The sequence below is a fragment of the Pezoporus wallicus genome, unplaced genomic scaffold, assembly GCF_028554395.1.
Source record: "Pezoporus wallicus isolate ANWC-B61680 ecotype Strahan unplaced genomic scaffold, APGP_CSIRO_Pwel_v1 contig_8188, whole genome shotgun sequence".
NCBI classification, from domain to species: Eukaryota; Metazoa; Chordata; class Aves; order Psittaciformes; family Psittacidae; genus Pezoporus; species Pezoporus wallicus.
Window position 1 is genome coordinate 5,079,191 of NW_026640104.1, and position 12,396 is coordinate 5,091,586.

At 36.1% G+C, this 12,396-nt stretch overlaps 1 protein-coding gene across 1 annotated transcript in view; it reads right to left on the minus strand.

Moving 5' to 3' along the window:
- ATRNL1 (attractin like 1) overlaps nt 1–12,396 on the minus strand; it is a 507,795-nt gene that overhangs the window by 294,889 nt on the left and 200,510 nt on the right. Inside the window, exons 22-24 of the mRNA XM_057417243.1 lie at nt 2,875–2,969; nt 2,143–2,221; nt 811–968 (exon numbers count right to left, since the gene is read on the minus strand). Of these exons, the coding sequence (XP_057273226.1) occupies nt 811–968; nt 2,143–2,221; nt 2,875–2,969 (332 nt within the window). The remainder of the gene's footprint in view (nt 1–810; nt 969–2,142; nt 2,222–2,874; nt 2,970–12,396) is intronic.

Genomic DNA, 12,396 nt, shown 5'->3' on the forward strand with positions numbered 1-12,396 from the left:
TCAAAAAAACGAGGAGGTGGGGCCACCAAAATGGAATTCTGTATAATAGTTGGAGTAAACTGGCAAGTATTTTAAGCTTGTTCTGGTCCCCTGAGAAATCATTAGGAATTCTGAAGTTTTATGACCATTTTAAAAAACTTAATTTTTTAAGGATTAATTCCATAAGGAAGCTCTAGCCAAAAGCTGGTAATCCACATAAAGAGCTCCTTGATGGGTGCAGAGGACGTAGTACTTAGAAATGCAACTATCGTAATGGTAACTATAAATATTGCTGAAACTTCTGGGGAGGTAAAAACCAATCATCATTGCATTGATTTTTTTGAGTCTGCCACTGCACAGTATCTCACTACTCCAGAAAGTACTCAGTGAAATTGATTCCAAAGAAGTCAAAGACGAATATAAATTCTAACCAAATATACTTAGTGTAACTGAAGCTGATAGTATTGCAATGTAATATAGACACTCAACCTACACTCAACCTTTAAGAGAAACAAAGGCTAAGAAACCTAGTGATTAACAAAAGATTATACTCAAAATATCTAGGTACCTACATACATATTTGGTATATATCTAAATGCTTAAGATATATCACAAATAAATATTTATGTTCAATAATTTTAACTGCAGATTTTAAAACCAACAGTTTGAAGTCAGCTTCACTACCATAAGCAAAAGCATCATAATTCTTATACGCAAAAAACACAGCATGCAAATAATACTATTTATATACTTTCTGTACGAGTGAAAAGATTAAATTCAATGTAAAGCTAAGATGTCAACATCTCTAAAGCACAAAACAGTCACACTAACCTGTATTTTGATCGGCCAGGAGAAATTGCTGACATAGACATAGAAAGTGATGTTTGGGTTGCTCCTGAAGTTGAATTTTTCACAGGAAAAGCTATCTCTGTATTCCTTAATATTAGCTTTAGAAACAACAGGAATCTCTTCTCCAGATATTGTTCCAGCTAAAAATAAAAAGAAACACATATGTAGATGTATTTATATTTATTACAAATATTAATCAACATTAAAGGTGTCAAAGTAAATTTGCACAAGCAACTTAATTTCTTTAATTACTGTTGGTGTCTTCATTACATGGCACATTAGGTATATTTCATACACATATAGAGAATTCATAGAAACTCCTACTCTGGTTTCCAAAGATTATGGATTAATTATAACATTGATAGAAGTGACATGAATTTTAGAAGAAAGTTGTTATGGTCAGCTAAACTCTAGTAATTTACATTCCATTTCAATAAAAACTCATAGGTTAATAAAACTTGAAAGTGAATTTAGCTACATCTCACATTGTTCCTGTAGGGTTACAATTGTTCATGAAAGCTTTAATAAGATACCTTCTAATCAACATATATAATTTTTTGCAAATACATGGATGACTATGCTAAGTTAAAGGAATAAACAGAATTTACTAACTACAGTATGTTAAAATACTTTAGAATGACACCGATGAAGAAATTCATGAGTTTATGTAAGACAAACTCTGAATTTTTTTTTGTTGGTTTTTATTTTAATACAGTTTCACTTTAAGCATCATGCTTCTCTCCTTGGCTGTGTTTTCAGAAAGTCAATAGAACCAATTCAGAGAAACTGTCTAAATGGAGCTTTTCTCCCTTCTTAAAACAAAGAAGAGTAATGGGGTTCAAAGTTGGAGAAAAATAGATAAGCAGCTCCTTTTATCAGCATACACAGAAGAACTTTATTGTTTGATATCAATGTTAAGGTTAATAATTAAATTTTTAGCTTGAATACTGAAACAAAGAAATAAAATCTCAGTCTCTGCAGTAGTTAAGGAAGTAATTTATCTTAATTAAAATCACAGCATTTCATAACACTGTCATTTTAAAAATTTAAATAGACTACAAGCTTTTCCTACCAAAGTAATTTTAATTGAATAGGAGAGAAAGTTAACATGTTAATGAAGCTTTGTTCAGGTTGCAAATTATCATCTGAGGTTTAAATAATATAATTAATAATTGCATACTGATAATGGCAAAAGAACACATTTGGTAAAGTTTTATTATCAAAATTAGCAACAAAGAGACAATCAGGTTAAAATAGTTTAAAGGATCATGGAACCATATGGGGAAAAGTCGTAAGACAGAAGTTCACCCTCACCTGTAGAACCAATAGACCATGTAATATTGAGGTTGAAGTTGTTTGATGCATTAATTGATATATCCAAATTTTTATTTGACTAGATAAAAAAAGAAAATATATTGAAGTTAACAAAATATATCAGAATGTATTAAATATAACTACTGAACATGACTGAAAACAGCCTTTTAATCACCTTCCATTTTCCATTTTATACATAAATAATAGTGGTAATAATTCAGAGCCAAAGGCGATCCTTTCTTTTGCTTCAGTAAGAATAGAGTTCAAATAAGCATATAACTACACCAGCTACCTTTTCAGACTGTGATAAAAATAATGAAACCATTCTCTTTATAAAACTAAAGAAAAAAAATCATGGCAAATGGCTACATTTTAATCACAGTCCAAAAAATTACTTTTCTCATCTGCTAATGAAGATTTCTTAACTGAAGGGTATATTCCTTTAATTCATCTCAGAAAGATACTGAAACTTGTAATCCATGGGAACAATAAAATAAACCAGCTGATAATTTTTTGCAGTATTAGTTGTTCTGAATTACATTTAGAAAGTTTTCTACCATTTAGAAAGTTTTATCAGTGAATTGCACTGGAATAATTTTCAGTTCTCAAAAAAGATTTAACTATCTCTAATACCTTATGGGCACTTGGGAAACTTTTCATCATGGTCAAATATAATGGAAATCTTAATCATGACTCTCCAAAACTTGTCTAAAGGTAATAACATTTTCTTACCTGTTCTGGATTTGCTATAAAGTTTATGGCAGTGTGATGGCGATCATCCTCTTGTAATAAGCTGAAGGTAAACTGGTAATCAATCAAAAGGCTGTCTGTGGGAAAAACAGGAATTAAAGATAATAAAAGAGATTCAAGTATAAACATATTAATAATGTTATGCAAGCATAAAAAAATTTACCATTCATGTGGACTTTAAAAGGCATGGAGTAACCTACACATCAGAATTACCCACATGCATTTCACTGCTTTAGTATTTGAATTATAATGTCTTGAAGCAATAAAGTGAAACAGCAACAAAAATAACAGTATTAAGAAAAATAACTACATTAAGAAGCAGATTCTATCATGGAGGCGTAGCAACCACTACACGTAACGAAACAGTCATTCCTTGGAAAGTAATTATTCCAAAGTACACTATCAAGTATTGCTAGTTTTAAGAGTTATCAGTTCCCTAATTTTACTGTGAAATAATTCTTTGAATATTCTGTTCAAAATGCATTTAAATATTTTAGTTTTACAGTCAGATGCTTTACTATGCTACAGAAATACACCTACGCACCTACACCAATATAACACATTTTAGAATAACCAGTTTTAAAACTTGCATCTACAGTAAAATTATAGAGCATGAAGGCATGATACTAAGGTAAATAGGACTGGTAATAGGAAAACGATACAGTGGAATTTTGAATAGAAATTATATAACCACAAAGCACATCCTTTCTAAATTGACAGAATTCTAAGAGAATTTATTTGTAAGTGGCAAGTGGTATCAACTTTTCACGCAAGAGAAACAAGTGGCAGTTTAGTACTGACTCAGACAGATTATATTTCAGCTCAAAATGGCATTTTTTTCTGTCCATTTTTCTTTGAACCTATGAAAGGACTGGAGTCTGCCAGCAGTTACTATTCATGCCATTCCTGTCACTGAACACGAACAGCACTCCCCTGATGGCCAGCTGAAGTTGGCATAGGTGCAGAAGGGAGATGACCCAAACCATGTTTAACCCTTCCTGGAAGGAGTATAAAATGATTTGGACCAGTCAGAAGACATAAGTTTTGAGTATCCCATAGTTCCTCAAATTGGAGAAATGAGATTAACCCTTATCTGGGTCACCAGTAATGACTGAAAGGGAATTTATCTGGAGTGCCAAGAGTTATAATTGGACATTTCAGGGTGAAACAGGTTTCCAGCACTTCCATAATGTAAGAAATAGACACAGGATAGCTGTTGCTGCAATTCATCAGCACTCCATGTAGAATCCCAGCAGGCAGGTAGTAAAGAATCAGAAGAGCCCTCAGAGATGTAAACTGTGTTAGCAGATTAATAATCCTTCTACAACAGACAGTTGTGAACCAGAGCTGGGTGCAGTGGATGGATCTTGAATGCTCTGTTACAGGGGCAAATATCTTCAGATCTAGCACAATAAATCTAAGTCTTTGACCAGTATGGTTCTACAGGGATCAAAAGATTCTGGTTTTGCCTTTGTCACAGGAAATAAGGAGGTGACTTGTAAGTGTACCTGGTTCAGATTATTATTTTGTGCATGTTCAAGTATGGTCAGATGCAAGTTATCTTTGATGCGACACCCTAGTGAGCAATTTTGGAGGCCTATTTTGATCCATGTCTTGATGGCATTCTGCTAGTCACCAACAGCACACGGTGTGTTACAAATAAAAAATGTGATCATAAAAAGAAAATCAGTAAATACAAAGAGTAAAAGATTAACTCAAAGCAGGAAAAAGCTTTGTCAGCTTTTTGTTGGACTCAGTAGCTTGCTTACTGCTGACAATCACCTTTGTCTGCAGGAACACATCATCTGAAAAATACATTTTATTGTATCCCTCGGGAAACCTGACACAGAAGGAGAAAAAAAGCTTACTGGTCAATGAAGCATGAATATAGCCCACTGTATTGTCTTAATAGTTAAAGAAAATGTTTTGGGGTAGGGTTTGTTTTTTTTTACACTGTGTGGAAAGAAAATTAAAAGATAAAGGAGTTACGTGAAAGGAATTACCATGACCTTTGAAGCTGACAAGTCCACTTTCTCTATCACTAGACACCAGTTCCACTATTCAAACAAGAGTAAATTGATCTAGAAGTCTTAGGTAACAAGTTTTGATCATGTTTTTGCATGCTCTGAAGGCAAAAGATAAATAAATATTAAAGAACCCATTTATTAATAATATTGTACAGTTCGATAACTAAGCAAATCTTATTAATAAAGTCTCATTGAATCTGTTAGTAACATTGTACTCTATCTACATATTTAACAGTAAGATTAATCATCACACCAGAACATATTTAAAGGCAGCAGGCCAGCAAAAGATGGCAAGTAGTGATTGACCCCTTATTAAAGGGATTAATAAACCCTTTAGTAGTCATGAGTAGCAAGGCCAAAAGGCTAGGAATAATGTATAGATGTGCTAAATCTGATCTGGTCAACTTGTGACCCCATGAAATACAAAGGCCTACTTTAGCATGAACCACTGCGAATGTATGGTGGGCAAGTAGCACAGCATTGCACTACTATGGAATCTCTGGCTACTGCTAAGCTACAAATGCAAGAAGTACCGTAGACAGGCATTCTGGACAAGATACTGCTGATTTGCCCACAAAATATGGAAAACGGCCATTTGAAAACACCACAGTCATCATCTAAGCCCAAACTGTGCCCTCTCAGAGAAGACCAGGGATATACAGTAAAGATCTCATCATTGGGCAAAACGGGGAGTAGACACAGGACTCCTGTCTCCCAATTATATGAACAGCTTTTCTGCACGTAAGTTTAAAAAAGATATCAAAGTCATTTACTCTTAAAACAGTGTGACTACTTTTTCCTGGGGTTTCCTGTTATATTTAATTGTTTGGTTTCTGTCATTTTGTCTAAAATTTATGTGTTGCTTGCTAAAGCCAAGAAAATAGGAACTAAGTTTTCAAAGTATTCAGGAAAAGTCATTATTACATTGATGAAACATGTTACACTATTATAGTTCCTCATAGTTTTACCATCTGTAACAAATCAGGAAAATATTTTCACTTTTTTAACTGCATTTTTACTTACAATACAGTTGCAATTGTCAATCATGAAAAAAAGCAAGCATACATACAGCACCTTTTATACTCAAGATATCCCAAAGTACTTTATGATGTTATTAATGAATTAGCAGTTAATTAATTAGTTACTCCATTAATAGTATCAGAGATAGTTGTATATTACACACTGTAGACATTATCTCTTCTGCAGTACTCAAATGGCCTTGGATACCACAGCTTGCATTATTAAAGAAGGGTTCTGAAAGCCAACTCATGGAACTCGCCTTGAGATTCTTCAAAGGTGCCAAAGGACCTTTAACTTATGCCAAGCCATTCCTACAAACTGGAGAGAGCAGATCTTCACTAAACTATTCAGGAGGAGGACATTTCTCAGCAATAATAGCCACAATTTATGAAGGTTTTATTCAACCTGCAGCAGAGAGGGACAAACCATTAAATCTCTACCTCAGCCACAGATTGGATGCTGCAAAGCAGAAATATATATCTCTTCATAGATGATTCTAATCATAGAATCACAGAATCAACCAGGTTGGAAAAGACCTTTTAGATCATCACGTCCAGCCATTACTCCCGGACTGCCAAGACCACCACTAAACCATGCCACTGAGAGCCTGATCTATATGGTTTTGAACACTTCTAGGGACAGTGATTCCACTGCTGCCCTGGGCAGCCTCTTCCAGTGCCTGAGCACCCTTTTGATGAAGGAATGTTTCCTAATATACAATCTAAACCCCCCAGTACAGTTTGAGGTCATTATCTCTTGTCCTTCTCCTGTCAGGAGAAGAGACTGTTCCTCTACCTCACTACAACCTCCTTTCAGGCAGTTGTAGAGAACGCTAAGGTCCCTCTGAGCCTTCTCTTCCCCAAACCAAACACCCCTAGTTCTCTCATGTGGTCCTCATCAGACTTGTGTTCCAGACCCTTCACTAGCTTTATTGTCCTCTGGCCTGCTCCAGCACCGAAATGTCTCTCTCTTAGTGAGGGGCCCAGAAATGAACACAGGATTGGAGGTGCAGCCTCACCAGTGCCAAGTACAGAGGAATGATCACTGCCCTGGCCCTGCTGGTCACACTACTTCTGATACAGGCCAGGATGCCGTTGGTCTTCTTGGCTGCCTGGGCACAAGCTGGCTCATGTTCAGCTTTGTCAATCAGCACCCCAGGTCCTTTTCTGCTGAGCAGCTTTCCAGCCACTCTTTCCCAGACTGGCACTTTGCATGGGGTTGTTGTGGTCCAAGTACAGGACCCGGAACTTTGTCTTGTAGAACCTCATACCACTGGCCACAGCCCATCGATCCACCCTGTCCAGATCCCTCTGCAGGGCTTTCCTATCCTTCACAGATCAACGCTCCCACCCAATTTGGTGTCACCAGCAAGTCTACTGAGGGCGCACTCAATCCCCTCATTCAGATCATCACTGAAGAAATTAAACAACACTGGGCCTAACACCAAGCCCTCAGGGACACCACTAGTGACCAGTCACCAACCAGACGTGATACCATTTACCACCATTCTTTGGGCTCGGCCATCCAGCCAGTTTCCAACCCAGCAAAGAAGCTACATATGCATGCCATGAGCAGCCAGTTTCTCCAGGAGAATGTTGTGGGAGACTGTGTCAAAGGCTTTACTTAAGTTCACACTGAAAATGTTCACAGCCTTTCTCTCATCAATCAGGCAGGTCATCTTATCACAGAAGGAGGTCAGGTTGGTCAAGCAGGCCCTGATCTTCATGAACCCATGCTGACTGGGTCTGATCTCCCCATTAATTCGAGGAAGATGACTAAAGTGAATACTACTTGAATGAAGCAGTGAGCACTGCCTAACATAGTTATGTGATTCAACGGTGCAAATTAAGTTGGGTGCAAATGAAGGAGCTGGCATTGAGCAAATATTTCCTTCCCATCTTTCAAATGACTGCAGAAGTATGCTGAAGAAGTTTCCCAGCTTGGAGGAAGGTTCACTTTCATACTCAGTTTACTTTCTGGTTGGCCAAAACTTCAAGAAAAATTCGCCTGGACCTATTCTTAACTTGCACATCCCAAATGTCTGGAAGGCTCTAAAGCTACATTTTATTAGAATATAAATTAGAAGAACTTTAGGGGAAATTTAATGTGAGAGTAAAAATTAAAGGGATTGTAAAGAAGACCATTTATTGTATCCTGATGCTGTCTGTCTCACTCTTCTTACTCCCTATGTTTCAGGCTTTACCTTAGGAGACTCTTCCCCTACATGCATCCCACAGCTCTCAGGGAAAGTATCACTTCCCTCTCTTCAGAAGGCTTTACCTTCAGCAGACCGCAGCAGGCAGAATAGCTTTCCTTCCCTCTGCCAAGCTGCATCTGAAACATAACCCTAAAACATAATCTATGCCAATATATCCCAAATTCACATAAACAGACTAAGCAGTTACACACTACATCACATCATATTTCATAGTGCCGTTCAGCCTAGACACCTTTGCCTGGAAATAAATACAAAATCTAAAGTAAAATTTCATTGTAAGAGCACAACATGTTTGGAATAGTTAAATAATAAATAGATAAATGTATTACACTTAAATGTAGAAAAAACTATCTAAAGAACATTCAGTGTATCCTCCTGATGCATGTTGTCATATATATTTACAATTGTGAATTTAGAGAAGCCAGAGATTTTATTCAATGTATATTTGTTTCTACTTTAAACCTTTAAAAAGCCACTCTACATATTTTCACCCTTTACATAAACATACGAGACTTTGTACAAGTGCTTCAGTTTATAAAGACACACAGAGAACAGATTGCTTCAATTAGGAAACAAAGCAAAGCTAAAAAAAAAATCCCACTGCATTTACATTATATCCTAGGATGACAATGAAAGCACAAAGATAACGAATACTAAACATAATCAAACTGCCATATGAGAAACCCCTGATAAAAGCGATCTTGCAATGTTTATCTGGTTGACCTACAGAAATAAGACTTTAAAACTGTTTTCAAAATCAGGTGAACTCTGAAAATGAAACAAATTCAAGCAACAACAATAAAACAAATACCACCACTGCTAAGAGGTTGCAATCAAGAAATTACCAATGGCCATTAACAGCCAAAAATTAAATGCAGAAAGTTATAGAATTATTTCAGTGACTTATAGAAAAAATGCTTGACTCTCTACAAGTACCACTCTGTGGTTCATTTTGGTGGCTCATTTTTCTGTAAGAATTAAAAACACCTGCAACACAAATCTCTCCTTTTTTCAAAACATATTTCCTTATCTAAACTTAATTCTCCACACATTTCAAATTCAAAGTGTCAATTATCTATAACGATTTTCCAAAGAGCCTTGGTAGTTAGCTACCTAGACTTTTAGTGTGGAAAAAAATGGTAATGACATTACAGAATGAGCGTTGCATTTTTCTACTTTTAAAAAAGTTAACTGAAAAACAATATATTGAAACACCCTTTTTTTATTGTTTTTTTTTAACAATAGCTTGCTCTTTTAGCTATCCCCAAACTTTTGGAACTACGCAGAAGACAATTTCATCTTAGTTTTGGATTGTTTCAATGAAATCTTAATTTCCAGCATTTCATTTTTCTAAGTCATCAAAATCATCGACATTTACATTTCTCCACTTAATATTTTTGAAATGAATATTTAAAAAAAACCAAACAAATAAAACCAACAACTAATGTTTAGGGAAAGAGATAGAATCACTGTCACTTTACAACAGCAATAATCCCTTCCTACTTCATGCTGGAACTGTATAATAGCCCGTGTGTTGTTGGCTCAGATGTGCTGCCCAGATCTTCATCTCAAACCTGATAAAAGATTCAGCCAGACAGAAGTTAAAGAGACACTAAATGAAGTATAATCTATAAACTTCCTGAACTTTCAAGTTTCACAGGGGAAGTTTTTGAGGACATAGAAACCTCCTATAGAAACTCAGAGTCCACAGTTCAGATCTTAGTTCCCCACCACAGAGCATTTGGAACCCACCAGCTGGGTATTCTTGAGCCAAAGCTTCTCCAAGAGTTAGCCCAGTGCACCCTAAACACAGTTACTACAGAGTTCTGTGCACAATTAAGCTGCCACATCACTGCAGTGTAGCCTCCTCTCCAGAGCTCTCACCAGGAAAACATGTTGTAAGCTGCCTTCTTTTTGACAGTATTAAAACCAACTCCTCCTATTTCTCCCTAGTAGGGTATGTGCCTCATCTCCTTAGTGCAGGCAAGGGAGAAGCAGCAACAGGATTCACACCAGCATGGGAAGAAAATTCAATTGGCACACACAGACTAAGAGACCAGAAGAAGTTAAATGACACAAGCACTCGGCAGGAAGAGGCATCTCCTACAGTCTAATTTCTGTTTCAAGGCATACTGCTTTCCTTGTGCATTAAAAATTATTGAATGAAGTAGAAAAAGAACATTGGGAGACAAGACTACAATACCATCCTGACATCATCAACGGTCAAATATAACAAGGATTTGTGGTTATTGAGCCTTTTCACATCTCTATTTTGATTTTTTTCAAAACCCTTGACTGCTTTTGCAGTAAAAAGAAGTCATTAAAATCAATTCAAAATGTCAGTAATGAGTGCACGTGAGAACAAACAATAATTAGGCAAAGAAAGCCATTTAATTAAATAAGGAAAATAAATTTCAAAGCAGTCATTTAATCCTAGTATTGCTGTTAATTTTCAAGAAACTGTTCTCTTTCTTTAATGAAGGCCCATGACTTTTAATATGGTTAATATGGGAATTTTAAACTCGTATTCGATAAGGAACAGACCTATTCCCTTACTCAAGCTTTTGTATTACAAGAAAACTTTGTGTTTTCTAAAATGCCAGTGATCCTCAAAGAGCAAAGTCCAGATAGAAATCTTGACTTGAAATTCTATTTCAGTACTTCTGAGTGGCCCTACAACTCCCTAAGAACATATAATTACATTGGTAATTATTTCTAAAATCTTTAAAAAAAATGGATATGTTTCATATAAATTAGTGACAGATTGATATTAAAAGGGTACATTAAAGAGGAATATTAAAACTGTAAAAAGAACCACTACAATCAAGGGTGTCTGCGGATTATTTTTGGGTGAGTGCTCACTTAATGGGCAGCTATTCAACACTTTGTTCTACATTCAGTACTTGGTGTTGGGCCCATGCCTCATTTAATACATACTACGCAAACCCTTTTCTAAAGACAATTTGTTTCTCATGTGGCTTACTATAGTATTCATCACTACCAGTTTCTGAGTTCTTCAGAAACATTAATGAATTTCTTACAACATTACTGAGAGATGAGCAGGCATTATTAGTCTCATTTTATAGGACATGGAATGAGACAAAAAGACCAAGGACAAAAAGATCCATTAATCATGAGTAACCAATCTGAAATACCTAGAGCCTGATTCTTCATATGCAAGTTATGTAACACTACACATGATCATTCTTATTTTGCAGTTCCTTCCATCATCCACTGTAATTTGTTCCACTTCTACATAAAAAACAGGAAAGGAACATACATTCATCTTTCCATTACATTATCGTTGATTCTTGCCCTAAAACTTGTTCAGTGCATTGAAGAGGGAAAGTTCCTTGGGAAATAGTATGTAGCCATGTTATTAGTAGTTGTACAATCATGCCCTAATAAAGAAGCAAATAAAAAATTGTGCCAGCAAACTTAATTCTTCCACTTTCCTGGCCCCCACTGCCTGAACAGTCTGTTTCAATAAAAAGGTTTTATTAAGTAATGTTAAGAATCAGGTTGGAGTAAACTCTAGAGAACCACTTTATTCCTGAGCTCGCTTCTCCCATTCCCCAGATCTTTCCAGCAGATTTCCCAGTTCACTACATCTCAGCAAAGAGTCAATAATGAACCCCAGTTGCCAGAAAAGGAGCAAAACCACAAATTGCTGGACAGATTCATGGACTTTGTAACTTTGGCCACTGTCCATTCTGCCATGGCTTTTGTCACACAGTTTCTTAAAACACATTTCTAAAACTGAACAACATGACAAAAGATTTTCACACACATACAGAATTTCTGAGAAATGTCTAGCATTTTTACTGCAAAACTGAAAGTTTAGCAAAACTTCTAACCCAAAAGGACTGCACTGTATATCAGCCAGCCACATGAATAGACCACATAACCAGACCTACGTTATCCCATTCCCAGCTACAACCTAATGATCATACAACCTTTTCCTGCATACAATTTTTTTTCTGAGTAGAAGATTTCTATTTCCTGAATAGAAAAACAGTGCTGTTCTATCTTAGCTTCATGAAATCACTTAAAGTTGTAAGAACCTCCCCCTCACAACTGCAACATCAGACCCATCACAGTCAGTCTTCCCACATTTTCCTATTTAGGGAAGTCTCTATTCATGCCAATTCTAAAATTCACAGTCTTACCTCCTCACTGCACAGGCTGTTTGTGTCTCTCCTGCTCTTTCTATTGATTGTTCTCTACTTCCAGCAACAA